The sequence below is a fragment of the Podarcis vaucheri genome, assembly GCF_965113315.1.
Source record: "Podarcis vaucheri genome assembly, chromosome: 18".
Lineage (NCBI taxonomy): Eukaryota > Metazoa > Chordata > Lepidosauria > Squamata > Lacertidae > Podarcis > Podarcis vaucheri.
In genome coordinates, this window is record NC_138756.1 from 9,540,098 (window position 1) to 9,564,692 (window position 24,595).

Genomic DNA, 24,595 nt, shown 5'->3' on the forward strand with positions numbered 1-24,595 from the left:
ATTCTGGTGCTGGAGGAGACTCTTGAGAGTCCCATGGACTGCAAGAAGATCAAACCTCTCCATTCTTAAGGAAATCAGCCCTGAGTGCTCACTGGAAGGACAGATCCTGAAGCTGAGGCTCCAAGACTTTGGCCACCTCAGGAGAAGAGAAGACTCCCTGGAAAAGACCCTGGTGCTGGGAAAGATGGAGGGCACAAGGAGAAGGGGACGACAGAGGACGAGGTGGTTGGACAGTGTTCTCAAAGCTACCAGCATGAGTTTGACCAAACTGCGGGAGGCAGTGGAAAACAGGAGTGCCTGGCGTGCTCTGGTCCAGGGGGTCACGAAGAGTCGGACACGACTAAACAACTAAACAACAACAACAACAACAACTAATAATAATAATAATAATAAATTTTATTTATACCCCACCCTCCCCAGCCAAGACCGGGCTCAGGGCGGCGAACACCAAATATAAAAACAATTGAAATACAGCTTGAAAAACAAGATTAAACATTAAAATGCAGCCTCATTTCAGTGGAAACTCAATCAAAAACTTTTTTGGGGATGAAAACGTCAAGTCTTCACCAAGGCTAACTATCCAGACTTGTCCTACGTGGGCCAGAAAAAAGCCAGGGAAGTCCCCAAATAGGAGTTCCATCACAGAAGGAGAAAGGAAAAAGGAAAGAGGGGGAGGGGATCAAGTTGATTCCAAGCCAAAGACCCAACTCTTACAGGCCCTGCAGAAAGAAATCAGATCCTGCAGGGCCCTGGTCTCATGAAACTGAGCGTTCCACCAAGTCGGGGCCAGTGCTGAAAAGGCCCTGGCTCTGGTTGAGGCTAATCTGACTTCCTTATGGCCCGGGACCTCTAGGGTGTTGCTATTTATGGACCTTAAGGTCCTCCGTGGGGCAGACCGGGAGATATGCATGTACGCCTGGAAACTGCCTTCTCTCCTGTTTCCCCCAAGTCCTGCTTTAGGCTGAAAGCGCCTTGAGAATGGTCCTCTGGTGCCCCGGAAACCTCACACGTCGATGGCAATATATTGTCAGCCGTCCCTCCAGCAGCGAACACGATGGCTCGGGGCTGGCAAGATGGGCGGAAACGGGAGAGATCAGCATGCTTGGGTGAACCCCAAACTTAAAATTTATTTCTTTGATGGTATTAAAGCATCCCTCCACCCACCGAGACCACATAACACCGATCTTGAAAGACCTACATTGGGTCCCAGTACATTTCCGGGCACAATTCAAAGTGCTGGTGCTGACCTTGAAAGCCCTAAACGGCCTCAGCCCAGTAGACCTGAAGGAGCGTCTCCACCTCCATCGTTCTGCCCGGACACTGAGGTTCAGCTCCGAGGGCCTTCTGGCGGTTCCCTCATTGCGAGAAGCCAAGTTACAGGGAACCAGGCAGAGGGCCTTCTCGGTGGTGGCACCCGCCCTGTAGAACGCCCTCCCGTCAGATGTCAAAGAGAACAACAACTACCAGTCTTTTAGAAGACATTGGAAAGAAGCCCTGTTTAGGGAAGCTTTTAATGTTTGAAAATACAGTATTTTAATATTTTTTTGGAAGCTGCCCAGAGTGGCTGGGGAAGCCCATCCAGATGGGCAGGGTATAAATCATCATCATCATCATCATCATCATCATCATTATTGAAAATGCAACGCAGCAACTGCAGGGAAACTTGTTGCAGAACCAACCTCCCAGCCAAGTCTCTTACAAAACAACATTTCCCCTGAGTTATGCTGCTAAGTGAATTTAACTCTGTATTCCACGCTTAGGCTCCCCCTTCCAGGATAAAGCTCTTATCGCACCACTTTTAAACAGCAAGGGCTTCCGGGAACTGTAGTTTTCTAAGGGCGCCACAGATTGTTAGAACACCCCCCCACACTCCATCTCCCTCACTGAGCTATGTTTCCCAAAGTTCCCCACGAAGAGGGGTTATTTGAGAATCGTAGCTCTATACAGTGGTACCTCGGGTTACATACGATTCAGGTTACATACGCTTCAGGTTGCAGACTCCGCTAACCCAGAAATAGTGCTTCAGGTTGAGAACTTTGCTTCAGGATGAGAACAGAAATCGTGCTCCGGCAGCGCAGCGGCAGCAGGAGGCCCCATTAGCTAAAGTGGTGCTTCAGGTTAAGAACAGTTTCAGGTTAAGAACAGACCTCCGGAACGAATTAAGTACTTAACCCGAGGTACCACTGTATTTGAAGAGCAACTGCAATCAACAAATTACGCTAGTAGGACTACAAGAAATTTTGGAAGGAGAAATAGACGAAGTGTTGCAAAGTAGAAAAAGATAGATTGGTTATGAGTTTGAAATGCAATAGGGAAAATAAGAAATGCATACTAGATTGGAAAAATTTCAGACAGGACTGATGGAATTAAAAAAAATGGAATAAGATGTAAAAGTATGTTTAATTACTGTTGAAAATGATAGGTTAAAAAACTAATAAAAATTAATATATATGAGAGAATCGTAGCTCTAAGGAGGGGAATTAGGGGTTCTCTGAACAGCGCCCACGTCAAACTACAGTTTCCAAGATTTGGGGGAGTAGGGAAAACCACGATCGCTTAAAATGGTGCAATACTGCTTTAAATGCACAGTGCAGACAGAGCGTCAGTTGGATGCAACCCAAGTTATTTTTGAAAGCCGGGGCAGAATCTTAAGAAACAGCGATTGGGGAGACAGTTCTCTCCAGGGTTTGCCGACCCATCAACTTGGAGACAGTAAACTGGGGGGGGAAAGGAGAGAGGGAGCCATGTTTGACTCCTGACCTTAATCCAATGACAGCGTTTGGGAGCCGAGGGTTGCCACGGCAACTGCCCGTGATGTCACAGCCGCGCAATTTTGACTTCAGGGATGTTCTGCTGGCTCCTAGGTACCCTTCAACTCTCCCTAGCGACTGCAGCAAAGCCAGAACCAAAAAAATCACAAGAGAGAGAGACAGAACAGAGGCGAGCTGGCCAGCCGTGTTATGAAGCAAACTGAAGGGCATTTCTGTATTTTGTTTTTTAAGCATCACAGAGTAACGCAAGGGCCTAAAACACACGACACAGAAGGAAAGAGGAGGGAGGAGGGAAGAGGAAAAAAGCAAACTCAAGACCCTGGTTCTTAGGTGTTAAGATTTCTCCCAATAACCAGCTGGAATGGGAAAGTTTCAAGGCTAGAAAAAGCCGAAGATTAACAGCAGCAGTTTCCCTGGTGGGGAAAAGTCATGGGAGTTGTAGTTTTTTCAGGGTGCTGTGAGTTGTTAGGAAACTATGAGAATTGATTTCCTCTATTCATTCATTGATTCGTAAGCAAAAGCAATTGACAACAGAAGACCAAAGCATTAAAAAAAACAAAAAACCAAAAACAAGAACCTAACATGGTCCTACAACAAATCCAAACAGCCCCAAAGTTGAGCACTGGAGACCCCAGACTTGCCCCCCAAATTCAGGGGCAAAGGATAAATGGAATTTTTAAGAAACGTCCCAGCCCTGCTTCCTGCATTAACTACAAGCAGATTTCTGGCCACAGGCTTGAAAACCCATTTAACAGATGGGGAAAACCAAGGCAGCGCCAGCACTGAGAGGTTACGCCCAGAACCAGACATCCATGGAGATTCTGGACTCTCTCAGCTCTCCAAACACCCCTATTTTAATTTCTTATGCCCGCAGACATCGGTACCTCTCTCTCTCTCTCTCTCAACAAAAGACAGGCTGGCCAATCCACAGGGACGTTTTGTTATTTAAGACAGCGTCCCATTGCACCAGCGCGAGGCAAAAAATAGCAGGCGGCATCTTTCAGGGGGTGACCCGTAAGGGCTATGTTTTGTCCTTGGCTAGCTGGCTGCAGCCGGCCGGCCGGCCGGCCAGCTTTCCTCCCTCTCCCCCACCTCCCCAGTTTGTAAACTGACCCTGATTCTCATCTGCTGCAAAATTTCCTTGTGGCTATTTGGATGCAGAGCTGCAGAGATTGGAGGGGGGGGCAGAGAAAAAGGAGGGCTGGAGATGGATGGAGGATAGGACAGGAACATGCACAGAGAGAGGGAGAGAGAGATTTGCCAGCGGAGAGTTTCAGCAGCAGGCTGGTTTGAGAGGCTGGTGGGGGGAGCCCATTAAAAGCATCTTATCATTCCTTGAAGGAGAACTGCCGGATTTTTCCCATGTGGCGCTGTGGGTTAAACCACAGAGCCTAGGGCTTGCCAATCAGAAGGTCGGCGGTTCAAATCCCCACAACAGGGGTGAGCTCCCGTTGCTCGGTCCCTGCTCCTGCCAACCTAGCAGTTCGAAAGCACGTCAAAGTGCAAGTAGATAAATAGGTACTGCTCCGGCAGGAAGGTAAACGGCATTTCCGTGCGCTGCTCTGGTTCGCCAGAAGTGGCTTAGTCATGCTGTACACCGGCTCCCTCGGCCAGTAAAGCGAGATGAGCGCCGCAACCCCAGAGTCGGTCACGACTGGACCTAATGGTCAGGGGTCCCTTTACCTTTACCTATGTTTTTAGCTTATCACACTGCCCTCCAGAAATTATTTGACATCAGTTCTCATCAGACTCCGCCAAATCAACTCTGGGATGATGGGATTTGTGGTCCAACAACATTGATATCCATTTAAAAGTATTTTCTAAAGATGCTAATGTTTTCAAAGGGTTCCGAGTGGTGCACAGCACCACAAAACAGAGGGATGAGAGCGATGTTGTAAGAAGAAAAATGTCAGTGGTACGAGGCTTAGTTTTATGGATCGCAGAAAACCTGTGCAAATAATTGAAGCTGGGCTACCCCAGCGCACTGCTTCTGGGGCAACCCTTGGAAGCCTCCTGGTAATTTCACAGCGCAGCTGACATTTTGACCAGGGACTTTTTGCAGTGCATCTAAGGTGAATACCACGTACGGCTATCGTCCTGTCACCCACATCGTTAAAACAATTCCATATCCCACACGGTGATAACTGCAGACAGTGTAAAAAGAAAAACTGAGAATGCCGCTTAGTAAATGAGGCTTAACAACTTAAAAATAGCAATAGTGGTGAAAGCTTCCTGGAAGGGAAATTGATGACCTGTGTGCTTTGAGACAGGGGAAGGGATGTGCGAGAGAGCTATAGCAGCTGATATTTAAGAATGGGAAGGAATAAGAACAAGAATATTCCTGTTTTACCTTATGTGGCGGAGTTGTAAAGTAATCAGAAATTATTGGGATATGATTTATAATGAACTGAAGAAGATGTTCAAGATAACTTTTTTTGTTAAAAAGACAGAGATGTGAGCCATCCAAAGGCAACCCTTTATTTTACCTTTTTAAAAAATATTTTATTGCGTTTTTATATGTGTGTTGGAAGGGACACGGGCGGCGCTGTGGGTTAAACCACAGAGCCTAGGACTTGCTGATCAGAAGGTGGGTGGTTCAAATCCCCATGACGGGGTGAGCTCCCGTTGCTCGGTCCCTGCTCCTGCCCACCTAGCAGTTCGAAAGCACGTCAAATTGCAAGTAGATAAATATGTACCGCTCTGGCGGGAATGTAAACGGCATTTTCGTGTGCTGCTCTGGTTCGCCAGAAGTGGCTTAGTCCTGCAGGCCACATGACCCGGAAGCTGTATGCTGGCTCCCTCGGCCAATAAAGCAAGATGAGCGCTGCAACCCCGGAGTCGGTCACGACTGGACCTAATGGTCAGGCGTCCCTTTACCCTTTACCTATGTTTTTAGCTTATCACACTGCCCTCCAAAAGTTGTTTGACATCAGTTCTCATCAGACTCCGACAAATGGACTCAGGGATGATGGGATCTGTGGTCCAACAACATTGATATCCATTTAAAAGTATCGCAGGGTCCAGGGTCGTGAGTAAAATTTTCCCCGCCGTGCCGATTTACGTCCAAGGTCTCTGCTTTGGAGTTACCGTGGTATGATCCTGAAAGTGGTCCTGAAATGCTCTTAATGCTCCACACTTTATAAATGATTCAGAGCTGAACACTTCTCTCTCCAAAGTCTTTTGTAATCTGTTCAAATGGAGAGACAGCCCAAATGGGGTGTGTGAGACAGAGAAAGAACACTCCATTCATTTGCAAATCACACAAGGGAAAAAGGTGGGAGGGGCTGGTGCAAAATGCTCAGGAAATGGTAACATCTCCGCTAAAGAGGGGTCTTCTTCCCCTATATACCGGTTGGACTAGGGCTGTGCAGCGCCGGATTCGAATCCTCCCACTCAGCCCTGGGGCTCAGTGGGCAGCCTTGTAAACGAAATAACGAATAAATAGGAGTCTGATACCGAATAAAAATATATGTACAGTGGTCCCTTGGTTCTCAAACTTAATCCATTCTGGAAGTCCGTTCCAAAACCAAAGCGGTCCAAAACCAAGGTGTGCTTTCCCATAGAAAGCAATGCGGAACGGATCAATCCGTTCCAGACTTTTAAAAACAACCCCTAAAACAGCAATGTAACATGAGTTTTGCTATCTAACGAGACCATTGGTCCATAAAATGAAAGCAATAAACAAGGAACTGTAGTCACACAATCAATCAATCAATCAATCAATCAATCAGTAGCTGGACTGAGTTCCCACACAGTCACAAAAACAAAACAAAAATGAGCAGCAAAAACGCAAAATAAATAGCGAAAACATACAGACCTCAGAGTAACACTCAAAACGGAAGCGTGGCACTCAAAATGGAGCATGTTCGGCTTCCGAAAAAAGTTTGCAAAGCGGAACACTTCCTTCTGGGTTTGCAGTGTTTGGGTTCCAAGTTGTTTTGAGTACCAAGGAGTTTGCGAACCAAGTACAGTGGTGCCCCGCAAGACGAATGCCTCGCAAGATGGAAAACTCGCTAGACGAAAGAGTTTTCCGTTTTGGAGGTGCTTCGCAAAACGAATCTCCTATGGGCTTGCTTCACAAGACAACAATGTCTTGCGAGTTCCTGCGGGCTTTTTTTCCTCCCCCCCCCTTTTCTAAGCCGCTAAGCCGCTTATCAGCTGATCCGATCAGCAGATAAACCTCTAAAAGCCGCTAATAGCGCTAATCCGCTAATCCGTCAATGGGCTTGCTTCGCAAGACGAAAAAACCGCTAGTCTTGCGAGGCACCACTGTAGCTGAAGTTCATTTTCAGCACCACGGAGAGCAGCCTGAGAATAAGGATTTCTGATGGCTGATAACTGCTCCCTTGCAATGTCCCAAACTAGCTCCCTTGTTTTCCACCATTTTTTTTTTGGAGGGGGAAAGGGACAGTCCATGCCCCCACAAAAAAATCCAGGGTGCTTTTCACCATTTGGCGATCGATTGCAAGCATAGCGCAATCCCGTTAACTCAGATGTCAAGTCCCACTAAACTCAACGGGACATAGACACTTGTAAGCGTATTGATGCTTTTGAATTCTGGTGCTGGAGGAGACTCTTGAGAGTCCCATGGACTGCAAGGAGATCAAACCTCTCCATTCTGAAGGAAGTCAGCCCTGAGTGCTCACTGGAAGGACAGATCCTGAAACTGAGGCTCCAGTTCTTTGGCCACCTCATGAGAAGAGAAGACTCCCTGGAAAAGACCCTGATGCTGGGAAATATGGAGGGCACAAGGAGAAGGGGATGACAGAGGACGAGATGGTGGGACAGTGCTCTCGAAGCTACCAGCATGAGCTTGACCAAACTGCAGGAGGCAGTGGAAGACAGGAGGGCCTGGCGTGCTGTGGTCCGGGGGGTCACGAAGAGGCGGACACGACTAAACAACAACAACAAGTGTATTTCAAATCGCAGCCATCATGAATGGACAGCATACAATGCACTTCCCCTCATTTTATTGTCCTTTATGTTAGCCTGATATAAAAAAAACCAGAGGCTATTACTGCACAGCCCTTAGCAACATTTAAGTGCTTTAGATTGGAATTAAAAACTCTAGTCCTAAAACAAAACCAACAAACAAACCCAGACTGGATGGAAGGTGTTTTCCCTGCTGTAACTCAGCAACATGCAAATCCGCCTCTGAGCACACGCAGAGTTCCTTACCATCACCGCAGCCTGCCTACCCAAGTCCAGGGACGGAAGTTTTTAAACCCCTGGATGTTTCACTTGGGATCTGAAAACCCCAGTTTCAGTCTTTCCAGCAGGAACCCATTATATCTGGGCTCCCACAATTACTCTCTCTCAGTTTATCTCTCTGTAAAAGGGACATAAAGTCATCCTTCTTACATGGCAACAGACTGTAGGTTTACACTTCCTGAACAAAAGTGAAAAGTCCACCCCCCTCTAACGCTGGTGTTCAAGATGTGAGCGATCACTGCTGCAATAATGAGGACTAGAAACAAGATTTAATAATAAAGAAAATTAAACCAAGGTTCTCAGGAAGTTAAACTCCATGGCAGTCAGGGTACAGTGGTACCTCGGGTTACATACGCTTCAGGTTACAGACTCCGCTAACCCAGAAATAGTGCTTCAGGTTAAGAACTTTGCCTCAGGATGAGAACATAAATCGGGCTCCGGCAGCGCGACAGCAGCAGGAGCCCCCATTAGCTAAAGTGGTGCTTCAGGTTAAGAACGGTTTCAGGTTAAGAACAGACCTGCAGAACGAATTAAGTACTTAACCTGAGGTACCACTGTATTTCAGTTCAACAATGGCTTTGATAAAATTCACATTTTGTGATGTGCAAATGACTTGGGATACCTATCAGGTCCATCAATTACCATATAGCACATATTCAACACAAAAAAGTGACAATTTGTTGTTGGCAAAGGACAGCTGGACATATAAAGGGCCCCGTTACCTTCAGTAGCTGAGGGCCTCATCCAACCGAAATCCGGCCTGATCTTAATATAATTTCTTCACTAGGGTGAATGATTTTTCCCCTCCTGTACCCATCCGTCATATCCCTGGCTGCTTCAAAACTTAATCCCCTATCGGTTTCTGACAAGGATAATGCTAGGAACCTCCTTATCAGGTTATCGCGGCGCTATTAAGAGCGGAGGAGGCAAGATGCTCTCGCGCCACATTTTTTTGTTGCTGTCGAAAACCCGACCGTTAGATAAGAGGGCAAGCGATTATTCCCCGTTCAAAAAAGGTGCAGGCTTTTTAACAAAACTCCAGAAAGCAAGTAATCACAACAGGGGAAGAGAGAGATTTTCTGTTTTTCACGAGGCAATGGCATTTCCACCTCTGACTTTGAGAACAGCAGCAGCAGCAGGGAAAACAGTTCGGGGATATATATTTATAAAAAATAGTTTTATAAGTTCTGCTTCTTCGTTTCGCAACTTGACCCTTTTACGTGGTTTTGTATGTTTTGTGGCATTTTATGCATTGTGGTTTGCTGTTACTTTCATCGATTAAAAGGTAAAGGTAAAGGGACCCCTGACCATTAGGTCCAGTCGTGACCGGCTCTGGGGTTGCGGCGCTCATCTCGCTTTATTGAAGAGGCGCTGCACAGCTCTCCCTCTCTTCTGAAGCCGGGAGAGTCTTGCTCTCCCGGCTTCAGCAAAAGGAACCCGAAGCCTTTGAGTTCCCGCTGCACTCCAAAGGCTTCAGGCGGCTATCCCTGAAGCCTGGAGAGCAAGAGGGGTCGGTGCGCTCCCTCTGCGCTTCGAAGGCTTCGCGTTGCTATCGCTGAAGCCAAGGAGCCTGCATTCGCTCCATAGGACACACACACATTTCCCCTTAATTTCTGGAGGGGGGAAAGTGCATCCTATAGAGCGAAAAATACGGGAACTCCATTTACATCGTGCAATTTACTGCCAGCTTTCTCAAGACACCATGGCTACGTGCCACAATAGTTATATTGTACCTTTTCTGCGGGGAGAAGGCATATCTCGGAATAGGAAAGTAGGGAAGAGATGCTTTTCCTGCAAGCTTCTCAGAGTGGACAACCACTGACAATGTGTTCTCTTATGTTCCCATAAGCTAATGCAGCATGACAAAGTACCCAGTGGCAGGGTTGGGCCCAACTGAGCTCTACCCATTGAAATTAATGGACCCAAAGATGCCCATTAACTTTCGCAAGTCTGAATTAATGGTGCACTTTCCTTTAAGCGAATCCCCGGCTACTCAGAGAGATGCTCCAGGAGTATCTCAGCTCAACGCCTAAGGAAGAACGGCGGCAGGACAACTGCAACACGGCCTCAACTAATAAACCATGCAAAATTCATAAAAAACATAAAATCGATAAATCCTCCTAACGTTTCAACAACAGGGAAGCGGCTCATATTGCACGGGGGTTGGGTGGTGGATAGAAGCTACGGCTGCAGCGTGAAATGATTAATAATAATAATTTTATTCACCGCCCATCTGGCTAAGTTTCCCCAGCCACTCTGGACGGCTCCCAAAAAAGTGTTAAAAACAGTACGGCGTTACATATTAAAAACTTCCCTGAACAGGGCTGCCTTAAGATGTCTTCTGAATGTCAGGTAGTTGTTTATCTCTTTGACATCTGATGGGAGGGCGTTCCACAGGGAGGGCGCCACCACCGAGAAGGCCCTCTGCCTGGTTCCCTGTAGCTTTGCTTCTCGCAATGAGGGAACCGCCAGAAGGCCCTCGGAGCTGGACCTCAGTGTCTGGGCTGAACAATGGGGATGGAGACGCTCCTTCAGGGATACTGGGCCAAGGCCATTTAGGGCTTGAAAGGTCAACACCAAGACTTTGAATTGGGCTTGGAAACATACTGGGAGCCAATGTAGGTCTTTCAAGACCAGCGTTATCAGGTCCCGGCGGCTGCTCCCAGTCCCCAGTCTAGCTGCCGCATTCTGGATTAACTGTAGTTTCCGAGTCACCTTCAAAGGTAGCCCCACGTAGAGCACATTGCAGTACTCCAAGCGGGAGATAACCAGAGCATGCACCACTCTGGCAAGACAGTCTGCGGGCAGGGAGGGTCTCATCCTGCATACCAGATGGAGCTGGTAGGCAGCTGCCCTAGACCCAGAATTGGCCTGCACCTCCATGGACATCTGGGAGTCCAAAATGACCCCGAGGCTGCACACTTGGTCCTTCAGGGGCACAGTGACCCCATTCAGGACCAGGGAGTCTTCCACACCTGCCCGCCCCCTGTCCATTTAAGGCTTGAAAGTTCAGCCCCAACACTTTGAATTGTGCTCGGAAACGTCCTGGGAGCCAACGTAGGTCTTTCAGGACTGGTGTTATGTGGTCTCGGCGGCCGCTCCCAGTCACCAGTCTAGCTGCCGCATTCTGGATTAGTTGCAGTTTCCGAGTCACCTTCAAAGGCAGCCCCACGTAGAGCGCATGGCAGTAGTCCAAGCGGGAGATAACCAGAGCATGCACCACTCTGGCCAGACAGTCCGCAGACAGGCAAGGTCTCAGCCTGCACACGAGACAGAGTTTGGAGCTATAATAGAGCTGTTGCTTCAGCACTGGAGCAACAAGGACTGAGAGTGCCTGTGGAAGATGTTGGCGCAGCGCTGCACAGGTGTTTCCCTGCACTTTCTCCCCTGCACGCATTTTCTCCAGAAAGCTTTGCATGCAACTAACAAAGCGCTGCTTCATCATCTTCAGAGTTCCTGCCTGACTCACTGCCTCCTCCATCCCAGTGGCTTTGAGGGAGACTAGAGTCAGAAAAGCAGAAAAGCAATGACAAACCTAGACAGCATCTTAAAAAACAGAGACATCACCTTGCCAACAAAGGTGCGTATAGTTAAAGCTCTGGTTTTCCCAGTAGTGATGTATGGAAGTGAGAGCTGGACCATAAAGAAGGCTGATGGCCGAAGAATGGATGCTTTTGAATTCTGGTGCTGGAGGAGACTCTTGAGAGTCCCATGGACTGCAAGAAGATCAAACCTCTCCATTCTGAAGGAAATCAGCCCTGAGTGCTCACTGGAAGGACAGATCCTGAAGCTGAGGCTCCAATACTTTGGCCACCTCAGGAGAAGAGAAGACTCCCTGGAAAAGACCCTGGTGTTGGGAAAGATGGAGGGCACAAGGAGAAGGGGACGACAGAGGACGAGATGGTGGGACAGTGTTCTCGAAGCGACCAGCATGAGTTTGACCAAACTGTGGGAGGCAGTGGAAGACAGGAGTGCCTGGTGTGCTCTGGTCCAGGGGGTCACGAAGAGGCGGACACGACTAAACGACTAAACAACAACAAGAGTCTGCCAGGAAACTCAAGCAGTGCAGTTGACAAATAGGCTGAGAGGCAATTCAAAACAAAAATTTATGGGGAAATGGGATAAATATAAGATTTATGTTCAAAAATATAGTAAAGGTTCGCTATCTATGCTAGCATTCGATTGACGACGGAGAGAAATTGAGTTGAGAAACAATATGAAGCCACAGTTTAATTAAGCTGCGGCTCGTAATTTGGTAGCTAAAAAGTGGAAATTCCAAGAATTACCAACGATAGAAGAATGGCAGATGAAGATTATGGATTTTTCAGAGCTCTAGCAAATGGATTCTGTTCGACTTCCAAGGTACGACTTACGATCGTACAATTCAAAAGATTTGGCCTTCTATATTATCTTGGCAGCGAAAGAAGCAATTGCAACAAATGGGGAAACAGCTCAAAATCTGGATGCTTGCCTAATATAGCTAAAACAGAGAAAATTACATATAATTTGAGATTTTGGAGAGGACCAGAACCTCCATACAATTTTTATATGATTTAGCACTCCTTTATTATACATAAGCAATAGAAACGTCGTTTTCAAGACAAGCCTGGAAAATCCTGAACTATACTTGACAATCAAATAACAGGAATTTTCTTTCTTATAATAAAGACCGCCTAACCGGATCGGGACCACCCAGCAGCCTGCTCCCACAGCAGCCAACCAGCGACCCCAAAGAGAAACCCCCCAACCAACTTGCGGAGGCAGAATATAACCATCAATAACCTTATGAAATTGCCTAATCCTTTTTCAAAGTCGCCCCCTGCAGCAGTGAGTTCCATAGTTCGCATAGTGAATAAGTGCTTACTTTTATTCGCCCTGGGTCTCACAACATTCAGCTTCGTTGGAGGTCCCTGAGTTTTAGTGTCATGGATCATTTCTGTGGGCCATGGATCATTTTTATAAACATCTGTCATAGGTAAAGGTAAAGGGACCCCTGACCATTAGGTCCAGTTGCAGACGACTCTGGTGTTGCGGCGCTCATCTCGCTTTACTGGCCGAGGGAGCCGGCGTACAGCTTCTGGGTCATGTGGCCAGCAGGACTAAGCCACTTCTGGCGAACCAGAGCAGTGCACGGAAACGCCGTTTACCTTCCCGCCAGAGCGGTACCTATTGATCTACTTGCACTTTGACGTGCTTTCGAACTGCTAGGTTGGCAGGAGCAGGGACCGAGCAACGGGAGCTCACCCCGTCGCGGGGATTCGAACCGCCGACCTTCTGATCGGCAAGCCCTAGGCTCTGTGGTTTAACCCACAGCGCATGCCTCCCGTTTAATCCCCTTTTCTCTAAACTAAAAAAGTCCAAAAATGCAGAAATTCTGACTTGAGTATGCTGGCTGTTTGCCATAATAAACATTGATTGATTGATTGATTGATTGATTGAAAAACCCTGTGACTTTTGCTCACAGGGAGGGCTGCAAATAAGGACTGGTGAGAGGTGCGGCTCAGAAGAGGATTTGGCATGGGGGGAGAGACTGAAGGGTCACATCAGAAAGTTCTAAGGGGGCGTATTCCTTTGCCTTCTGCTTTAGAGTTTCTAAGGCTCTGAAGAAATTACGTCCATCTTCACCTATATTGCCACCGTTTTAAATCAAATGCACACCCCAGACTTTCCTGTTTAGGTCTTCCCTTAAAATCGACGCAGCAATCTGCATAAGACACAAAACACCCACCGCTTTCAATTGGATTTGCGGCTTCTAAGAAGCTACAACCGCTTATCCAAGCTGCTTCCTAATCAGACAGTATTTTTAAATAATATTTAACGTTTTATCGGATGCCGGAGGCTGGCATTCGCTTCCCTCCTCCCTGCCGTTGAACTGTGAATAATGACGGCGCAAGAAAGATGCCAGCCCATTGGTCCATTTCACTTTGCAGAGAGACAGATGTGTTTCAAAAAAATAAAAAAATTAAGCCATCTTAAGAGCAGATACTATTACGTTGATCAGATTTTAAAAAGCGTTGGGCAGGGAGACAGATATCAATGCTTCATGTCTGCAGGGTAATAATCGTAATCCTTTGCAACCGTACAGAACTTTCCCAGAGACGATTTTGAAGAGTCTCACAACAGTCCTGTAAAGTACAGTGGTACCTCAGGTTACATACGCTTCAGGTTACATACGCTTCAGGTTACAGACTCTGCTAACCCAGAAATAGTACTTCGGGTTAAGAACTTTGCTTCAGGATGAGAACAGAAATCGTGCGGCGGCAGCGGTAGGCCCCATTAGCTAAAGTGGTGCTTCAGGTTAAGAACAGTTTCAGGTTAAGAACGGACCTCCGGAACGAATTAAGTTCTTAACCCGAGGTACCACTGTAGGGCTACAAAACTGGGAGAATCACCACCCCCAAGGGAGAACGGCAGGAGCTCTTGGAAATGGTATCATGATTATGATTTGATATGTTAATTGGATGTCTTTTATTGGAAAATTAATGAAAATTAATGATCTAACAAACAAAAAAAGGAAATGTTTCTCATGAAATGTCCAGCTGTGGTTTGCAAGAACACCTGCCAAAACAGAGCGCTGGGGGAAGATTAATAAAGTAACACACACACACATCAATATAGCACCTGCCACGCTGTTTCAAGAAGAAGAAGAAGAAGAAGAAGAAGAAGAAGAAGAAGAAGAAGAAGAAGAAGAAGTTGTTGTTGTTATTATTTATGCCTGGTTCCCTGCAACCTCACTTTTCGCAGGGAGGGAACCGCCAGAAGGCCCTCAGTGCTGGACCTCAGTGTCCGGGCAGAACGATGGGGGTGGAGATGCTCCTTCAGGGATACTGGACCGAGGCCGTTGAGGGCTTTAAAGGTCAGCACCAACAATCTCTTGCTGGTATAAATGTGCTCCCAGAGGCATGGTCTTTTTCAGGGGGGTGCCCCCACTTTTTGGAAGATAAACAGGGTGAGGTCTGGGTGGTGGGAGACCGGTCACCTCCATTGAGCTCCAATTTCAAACGGTTCCCTCGCTGCGAGAAGCCAAGTTACAGGGAACCAGGCAGAGGGCCTTCTCGGTGGTGGCGCCCGCCCTGTGGAACGCCCTCCCACCAGATGTCAAAGAGAACAACAACTACCAGACTTTTAGAAGACATCTGAAGGCAGCCCTGTTTAGGGAAGCTTTTAATGTTTAATAGGTTATTGTATCTTAGTGTTTTGTTGGAAGCCGCCGAGAGTGGCTGGGGAAACCCAACCAGATAGGCGGGGTATAAATAATAAATTATTATTATGATTATGAAATCGAACTAAACTTTGGCCACTAAGTTCCTTGTGCATGCACAGAGTGCCTCTGCACCCAGTTTTTCGAGAACGAGCCTCTGGTTCCAGGAATCAGATGCAGCAATGGGGACCTTTCAAAAGAATCACTAACGGTTCCCTCCCTACCTTGAAAGAAAACAATGCCATGGGAACCAGGGTATTTTTTATCCTCACAACAGCTCTGCAAAGTAGGCCAGGCCAAAGTCGCCTAGCGAGTCATGCGATTGAGAAGGAGTGTGGCCCTGCCTCTCTCTCTCTCTCTCTCCCCCTTGTCTATAGCACAGCCTCTAGCCTCAGTCCAGTCCAAAATCTCCAGCCGAAACCTGCTCTAAGCACTGCACGGTGCTGCCCCGAGTCTCGGAAAAGCCCCCTCCCAAGCTAAATTTCCAGATACATTCCTGAGCATTCAGCAGAGGAGGACAGCATCACCATCGGCTGCAAAACGCAGCAGTGACGCTCCACCGTCTCCCTCCCAAAATTCAAGGCACGCTAGATCCAGTTTATAAACACACCTGAGAAAGGAAGGAGGGAGGGAGGGGGCTGGGAGCAGGGGGGGGGCGACACACCGCAGAAAAAGCCGGCAAATTGAGAGTTCAGCGCCCAGGCATTTTGCACACAAATGAGGAGGAAATCGGCGTCATAAATCTTTTTGCAATCCTGTCCAAAAAAAAAAAAAGGACACATGTAGTTTGGCAGGGATTAGCGGTTTAAGAGCATGCAATGCGGGAGGGGGGGCGGTTTTGAGATGAGAGGGGGAATATCAGCATTCCTGCAATGCCTCTAGATGCAACCCCCCTCCCAAAAAAAACCACACACACACACACACACACAACACAACCACCCAAATCTATCCGTCGCCTGACCGTGGTTTTTTTTTTGCAAAAGGATGAGTTATATTATGATCCTGCGCCTGCCCCCCCCCCACAACAACATAAAACCTCAAGGACGGGAAGCACGCACAGAAAAAAAATACGGGGGGTGGGGGCAGTGAACATCCTTGTTCAAAATGGATTCTCTCCCCCCCCCAGTCCCCCGGGCAACTGCTTATTCTATAAAGGGGCTGTTGCGTTTCCCAAATTGTGGGGATTGCCAGAGATCTAGAAAAATTGCGGGGGGGGGGAGATTAGTTATCAGACACATATCTATAGTGGTGCAGATACAGGAAGGGGGGGGGAGGAACAGCAGCTCGTTTCTGCCACCCCCAAATACATGATCTCAGACAGCATCTTCTCTCTGAACGTCTCAAGGTGCCCTTTCAAGCATCCCGGTCTCTCCAAATTTGGGGGAGGGGTGGGGGCGCAGAAGGGTACCAAAAACCAAGGGGGGGGTGGGAGAAGGAAGACGCATAGGTCCCGGGGAGATGGGGTGGGGGGGAGGAGAGAGAGATAACCTTTTCTCCTAGTTCAAGCCTTTAAAAACACAAAAAATGAAATGCACATTTTTTTCCCCCTGCTGGCTAATTCGACTCGCGGTGGGTGGCCCCCCTCCCAGACCCGATAAAGCGTCCCCCCCAAAAAAAAAAATAATTCACACACCGAGTCATTTCCTTCCTTTGGTGTTACTAAAGTGTCAATCCAGCTCCTTCCTCAAACAGCCCCCCCCCCCAATTTCTCCATACTCTACTCTACTTGCCGGTTATGGGATGCAGAGATTGATTTCAAAGGTCTCCCTTCATCCTCATCCCCAGCCAGCCGGTCCTTGGGAGGGGGGGCACATTTGGGAAGGCGCCCCCTCCCCACGAGGGCGCCCAGGGGGGGTGTCTGCCCCCAAAGTCATTGCCCGGTGGGCACCCCAACTTCCCATAACAACAGAAGGAGCTCAGGAAAGCCGCTTTTTCCTTCCCCTAACATATCTTGCCCCCCCCAACCCAACAAAATAACGATAATAAATAATAATAATAACACTAATAATAAGCCACCTATCTGGCAGGGATTAACACGCACAGGTTATTGATACAGGAGCATTCCTCCACTTGGAGCTGCTGTGAAAAGGGGGGAGATCGCAAGCAAAACCGACACACAAAAACCTAGATATTGCCCCCCACCACGTCCTAAAACTTCAAAACTATTCAGAAAGGGGTGAGAGATCTTTTCCTGCCACACATACACTTACAAGGACCAGATATCTGAAGCTGATTGTTTGGGTTGGGTCAGCACCCCAAAATCGCTGCTTTACAGACCCCCCAAAATAAAAAAATATATATAGGGGTAACTGGAAATGACTTGGGAAACCGGGGTTTGAATCCGTCCCCCCTTCACCCAGCCATGAAGCTCTCTGTGTGTGACCTTGAGGGGGGAGCCACTCGCTGTTTCTCTCGGCCTAGTCTACCTCACAAGGTTGTTGTGGATATAGAATAAATAAATTAAATCGGGGACGGATTCCTGGAGCTGTCTCCGACCTCAGGCCCTGCTCAGAGCAGACCGGTCGAAATTAGCGGCCCCCTAATTTCAGCCGGTGTGCTCTCGGCAAATCTCTGCTGGCAAACAACACTTTTTGGGGTCCCCTTCCAGCGTCGAAGGTGCGGTTAAGACCACCAAGTCGTCGTCTCCCCCCAAACCTTGTGGCTAGCTGCTTCCCCTCCCCTCTCCCCAACCTGCCATTTTTGGGTCTCCCTAAATAGTTGCCCAGGGACGCGGGTGGCGCTGTGGATTAAACCACAGAGTCTAGGGCTTGCCGATCAGAAGGTCGGCGGTTCGAATCCCCGCAATGACGGGGTGAGCTCCCGTTGCTCGGTCCTTGCTCCTGCCAATCTAGCAGTTCGAAAGCACACCAGTGCAAGTAGATAAATAGGTACCGCTCCGGCGGGAAGGTAAACGGTGTTTCCGTGCGCTGCTCTGGTTCGCCAGAAGCGGCTTAGTCATGCTGGCCACATGACCCGGAAGCTGTACGCCGGCTCCCTCGGCCAGTAAAGCGAGATGAGCGCCGCAACCCCAGAGTCGGCCACGACTGGACCTAATGGTCAGCGGTCCCTTTACCTTTAAATAGTTGCCCAAACTCCGGAGCGCTTCAAACTGACCCTCCACAAATCCCAGAGGTGGAATCGGACACCAAGTGGGTGGGCAAAAGTCGATTTTCCTCTTTTAAGGGTTTATGGGAGTGAACCAGCTACCTTGGGGTGGGGTGGGGGTAACCAGACCCGGCTCCTGGGCTCTGTTACCCCAGGATTACCCCAGGATGAGTTTTCTGCCTCTGAAAAGGTGATTGGCGGCTCCATACCCCAGAGGACCCCTACCTTACGTCTCTAGAGGCCCACATCCCACAGAGAGGCTTAACAGGTGACCCCACACCTGCCAACGCCGCCGCCCCCCCCAAGCAGAGCTTCTCGGAGTTAAATCAAGATTTTTGCAAAGTCATTTTCAGTGCAAATCCCACGTTCTGCACAGAAGGTCTGTGGAGCTGAACTCAATTAGGTTAAGGGGTTTCAACCTTTAACATCTCACAAGTATTTCCACACTCACCACCTTTGAAGTGGGGAGGGGGGGAACGACAGCGACCCTCCAACGTTATCCGAAGTCACTGGGCGGTGAGGATCCAGACCACCCCACCCCACCCCATAGAAAGGCACCTTGCACTGCCCTTGAACCCTAAACAACGTCCCCCTCCCCTCAAACCACTAGACGGTTGAAGAATCTAGAACCATCAAGTTGGGAGGGAACTCCAAAGCTCATCTAGTCTAGGGTCCTGGGAACCTCTGCCCCCCCACCAGATGTTCCTGAACTACAACTCCCATCATCGCTGGGCGCTGATGGGAGTTGTAGTTCAATGGCACCCAGCAAGCCAAACTCTCCCCCCCCACACACACACCCCTGCCTTACAGACCACAAGCAGCGGCCAGATTATACTGGCTGATTATTAACTTTGGAGGGGAGCGATCCTCAAACAGACTCGCCTACGCAAGGGTAGGGGAGAGGGGGTTGCTTTCAAGTCAACGCGCATTGGATCACCCCCCCCAAAAAAAATCACTGCCTTGAACTGCCAACTCTGTCTCCCCACCCCACCCCTCAGTAAAACAGAAGCTTTAAATCACTAAAGAGAGATGTGAATGTTCGATTCTGTCTCCATTGCCCTGTTGCCTCCTTATTGGCCTTTCTCTGCTCCCTAGAAAAAGCCCCCCCTTACCCTGGTGGGAACTGCCTTTGAGGCCCCCACCCTAAAGACTCCCCAGAGTAGATCCCTGGAGGAACCGTAATAAGAAATGAAACGGCCGAAGAAATCCCCATCATGGCCGGCTTATGGCATCGATCCTTATGAGCCTTACCCCTCGATACTACCCCTCCAGGGTAGTTAACCTCACCCGGCCAGCTCTGCCCCCCCCCCGTTCCCTGCCTTAAATCACCCATGAGGGTGACTGGCAGTGATTCTCCACCCCTTAGGGAGTCAAAATTCCATCTTTTCCACCGCTCAACCCACCTCCAGAGGTAGTTACCCCAGATTACTGCCACCAAGGTAGTTGCCCTCAAATAACCACCCTTCCTTTTTCGCTGCCCCCCACCAGATCCTCCACCCAATTTAACCGCCTAAATTTTGATTCGCCGGAAATCTCCTTGCGCCGTTCGATCGGCACTCAGCCCTGGACCATCTCGAAACCCGAGGTAGTTACCCAGGGGTTGCCAGGTTTTCCATGGGTTTTTGATTTTCCCCAAATCACAACAGGACCTTCCAGCAGGAAAAGTGATCCTCTGTCACTAACCCCCCCCCAAAAGGATTTCTACCTCTCTCCCACCCCCGAGAGACTTTTCCACGGTGGGATCCAGCCCAGATTTCTCCACAACGCCTCGGCCACGCTGAATATCCCCCTCCGTCCCTAACTGAGGTAGTTACCTTGGGTTAGTTACCCCAGTTGCTCCTCCCTCAATTTGGGGGGGCAAGGAGTGGGGAAAACCCCTTGCTAGGCCTGAATTTGCTGTGTGACAGATATATTCAAGTACATATAGGAGTAGTGACCCCTGAATTCTTTCCTCCCTTGCTGGAGGGGGGGGGCAGAGAATCCTTGACCTTGCCTAAAATTGCCTTAAGGCTCCCTGTCAGTACAAACCAGAGGTAACTACCCTGTGGCAGTTACCCCTTTAAGTATGTTCCCCCCAAGTTTAGATACCCCAGGTCTCCCTCTGCTCCATACCCCATAAAAGTGTCATGTAGTTAATGCCCTACCCCCCCAATATGTGTTACTACAAAAACCGCCTCTTTCCCCAAACCGCGAGGTAGTTACCCCCAAGGTGAGTTAGCCAAATTGCCTGAAATTCGCTGCAGTTGCTTACCCCCCTCCCAAGGAGATTCCCCCCAGAGTCTCCCCCCCCGACTCCGCCACTACCCCCAAATCTCTGCAGGTAGTTCCCCCGTGAGAGGAGTTACCCCAGGGTGAGTTACCCCTGATCTCCCCCACTTGCCTGAAACCATTGCAGGTAGTTATCCCTAAGGCTAGTTACCCCAGACCACCACCCCCTGTTCCCCGAAATCGCTGAAGGTAGCATCCCCCAGGTGAGTTACCCCAGGGGTGAGTTACCCCAGGAATGAGTTACCCCCAATCTACCCCACTTGCCTGAAATCGCTGCAGGTAGTTATCCCCAAGGCAAGGTAACCCAGACCGCTGTTCCCGTTTCTCCAAATCACAGGTGAGTCACCCCAGGGGCAAGTTACCCCAGGAGTGAGTTACCTCCGATTCCCCCACCTTCCCTGAAATCACTGCAGGTAGTTAACCCCAAGGCAAGGTAAGCCAGACCGCCAAATCGCAGGTGAGTCACTTGCCTAAAATCCCTGTCGGTTTCTAACCCCTCCTGGCAAGGACAGTTCCCCTCAGGTGCTCCGCAGCTCTGCAGGTAGTACCCACCCCCCAGGTGAGTTCCCCACACAGGTGAGGGCCAGGGGTCAAGGGGGAAAGGCCCAGTGGGCTGAAATCACTGCAGGTATGTATCTAACCCAGACCCCCCTTCCCTGTTTCCCCAAATCGCAGGTGAGTCACCCCAGGTGAGTCCACTTCCCACCCACACAGGTGAGTCCACTCCCCGGCTATGGGTCAAGGGGAAAAGGCCCCCTGGCCTGAAATCACTGCAGGTATGTATCTCCATGGCAAGCTATCCCAGACCCCCCTTCCCTGTTTCCCCAAATCGCAGGTGAGTCACCCCAGGTGAGTCCACTCCCACCCACACAGGTGAGTCCACTCTCCGGCTATGGGTCAAGGGGAAAAGGCCCCCTGGCCTGAAATCACTGCAGGTATGTATCTCCATGGCAAGCTATCCCAGACCCCCCTTCCCCGTTTCTCCAAATCGCAGGTGAGTCACCCCAGGTGAGTCCACTCCCACCCACACAGGTGAGTCCACTCCCCGGCTAGGGGTCAAGGGGAAAAGGCCCAATGGCCTGAAATCACTGCAGGTATGTATCTCCATGGCATGACCCCCCCTTCCCTGTTTCCCCAACTCGCAGGTGAGTCACCCCAGGTGAGTCCACTCCCACCCACACAGGTGAGTCCACTCTCCGGCTAGGGGTCAAGGGGAAAAAGGCCCACTCGCCTGAAATCACTGCAGACATGCACCCCCATGGCATGACCCCCCCTTCCCCGTTTCTCCAAATCGCAGGTGAGTCACCCCAGGTGAGTCCACTCCCACCCACACAGGTGAGTCCACTCCCCAGCTAGGGGTCAAGGGGAAAAGGCCCACTCGCCTGAAATCACTGCAGACATGCACCCCATGGCATGACCCCCCCTTCCCTGTTTCCCCAACTCGCAGGTGAGTCACCCCAGGTGAGTCCCACCCACACAGGTGAGTCCACTCTCCGGCTAGGGGTCAAGGGGAAAAGACCCACTCGCCTGAAATCACTGCAGACATGCACCCCATGGCATGACCCCCCTTCCCTGTTTCCCCACATCGCAGGTGAGTCACCCCAGGTGAGTCCACTCCCCCACACACACACAGGTGAGTCCACTCTCCGGCTAGGGGTCAAGGGGAAAAGGCCCACTCGCCTGAAATCACTGTAGACATGCACCCCCATGGCATGACCCCCCCTTCCCTGTTTCTCCAACTCGCAGGTGAGTCACTTGCCTAAAATCCCTGTCGGTTTCTAACCCCTCCTGGCAAGGACAGCTCCCCTCAGGTGCTCCGCCGCTCTGCAGGTAGTACCCACCGCCCAGGTGAGTTCCCCACACAGGTGAGGGCCAGGGGTCAAGGGGAAAAGGCCCACTGGCCTGAAATCACTGCAGACATGCACCCCCATGGCATGACTCCCCCTTCCCTGTTTCCCCACATCGCAGGTGAGTCACCCCAGGTGAGTCCCACCCACACAGGTGAGTCCCACCCACACAGGTGAGTCCACTCTCCGGCTAGGGGTCAAGGGGAAAAGGCCCACTCGCCTGAAATCACTGTAGACATGCACCCCCATGGCATGACCCCCCCTTCCCTGTTTCCCCAACTCGCAGGTGAGTCACCCCAGGTGAGTCCACTCCCACCCACACAGGTGAGTCCCACCCACACAGGTGAGTCCACTCTCCGGCTAGGGGTCAAGGGGAAAAGGCCCACTCGCCTGAAATCACTGTAGACATGCACCCCCATGGCATGACCCCCCCTTCCCTGTTTCCCCAACTCGCAGGTGAGTCACCCCAGGTGAGTCCACTCCCCCCCACACACACAGGTGAGTCCACTCTCCGGCTAGGGGTCAAGGGGAAAAGGCCCACTCGCCTGAAATCACTGCAGACATGCACCCCCATGGCATGACTCCCCCTTCCCTGTTTCCCCACATCGCAGGTGAGTCACCCCAGGTGAGTCCCACCCACACAGGTGAGTCCCACCCACACAGGTGAGTCCACTCTCCGGCTAGGGGTCAAGGGGAAAAGGCCCACTCGCCTGAAATCGCTGTAAGGGTGGATGATCCAGGCTCCGGCGGACTTGACCCGCTCCTGCTCCCGCTCGACGGCCTTCTGCGAGCCGAACATCCGCAGCGAGAACTTGTTGACGCCCGGCTGGAGCATGGCGCTGAACTGGCGCTGCATGAAGCTGGCCTGGCCACCGCCCGGCTCGCCCTCCGACGGGGCGCCCGCCGCCCCCGAGGACGCCCCTTCCTCGGCCGCCTTGGGGGAGCCGTCGGCGCTGCAGGAGAAGGAGACCTTGGGCTGGGAAGAGGGCGCCGGATCGGGGCCGCCGCCGCCCCCCTCCTCGCCGCCCCCTCGGCGGCACTCCCCGTTGGGGGAGCCCCCCTTGGCGGCGCGGCTGCCCATCCCGCCTCCGCGCAGGGACAGCAGCCGCCCCCCCTTCGAGGCCGGAGACGCCGCCGGGGGAGACGCGGCCGGAGAGGCGCGCCCCGAGGATGCTGCGGATGCTGCAGTGGCCGCGCCGCCGCCGCCGCCGCCGCCCGTCCGCATGATGGACTCGCCGCCGCGCAAGCCAGAACCACCAGCCCCTCGGCGGCGGCTGCTGCTGCTGCAGCGGCGGCGGCGACGGCGGAGGAGACCGGGGAGGAGAGGCAGAGACGGGGAGGGGAGGGGGAGGAGCGTCGAGGAGAACCGGGGAGGGGCTGGCTGGCAGGGGAGGGGGGAGGGAGGGAGGAAGGGGAAGGTCAAAGAGAGAGGGGGGGACAAGGGCAAAGGATGGAGAGGGAGGGGAGGGAAGGGAGGGGGAGGTCAAGAGAGAGGGGGAGGGAAGGTCAAACAGAGGGGGGAGGGGAGAGAAGGGGAGGGAGGGGAAGGTCAAGAGAGAGGGGGAGGGGAGAGAAGGAGAGGGAGGGGAGAGAAGGAGAGGGAGGGGAAGGTCAAGAGAGAGGGAGGGAGGGAGGTCAAAGAGAGAGGGGGGACAAGGGCAAAGGATGGAGAGGGAGGGGAGAGAAGGGAGGGGGAGGTCAAGAGAGAGGGGGAGGGGAGGAAGGTCAAAAGGGGGAGGGGAGAGAAGGGGGAGGAAGGTCAAACAGAGGGGGAGGGGAGAGAAGGGAGGGAGGGGAGGAAGGTCAGAGAGGGGGGAGAGAAGGGCAAAGGAGGGAGAGGGAGGGGAGAGGAGGGAGGGGGAGGTCAAGGGAGAGGGGGAGGGAAGGTCAAACAGAGGGGGGAGGGGAGAGAAGGAGAGGGAGGGGAGGTCAAGAGAGAGGGGGAGGGGAGGAAGGTCAAAAGGGGGAGGGGAGAGAAGGGGGAGGAAGGTCAAACAGAGGGGGAGGGGAGAGAAGGGAGGGAGGGAGGGGAGGAAGGTCAGAGAGGGGGGAGAGAAGGGCAAAGGAGGGAGGGGGAGAAGAGGAGGGAGGGGAAGGTCAAGAGAGAGGGGAGGGGAGGAAGAGGAAGGTCAAGCAGAGAGAGGGGGAGAGATGGGCAAAGGATGGAGAGGGAGGGGAGAGAAGGGAGGGGG

The 24,595-nt window shown here is 51.0% G+C and overlaps 1 protein-coding gene across 1 annotated transcript in view; it reads right to left on the reverse strand.

Annotated features, from left to right (window-relative positions):
* HCN2 (hyperpolarization activated cyclic nucleotide gated potassium and sodium channel 2) overlaps positions 1-23,561 on the reverse strand; it is a 45,118-nt gene extending 21,557 nt beyond the window's left edge. Inside the window, exon 1 of the mRNA XM_082206833.1 lies at positions 23,114-23,561. Within this exon, the coding sequence (XP_082062959.1) occupies positions 23,114-23,484 (371 nt within the window). The 5' untranslated portion in view covers positions 23,485-23,561. The remainder of the gene's footprint in view (positions 1-23,113) is intronic.
* Positions 23,562-24,595: the final 1,034 nt, after the last annotated feature.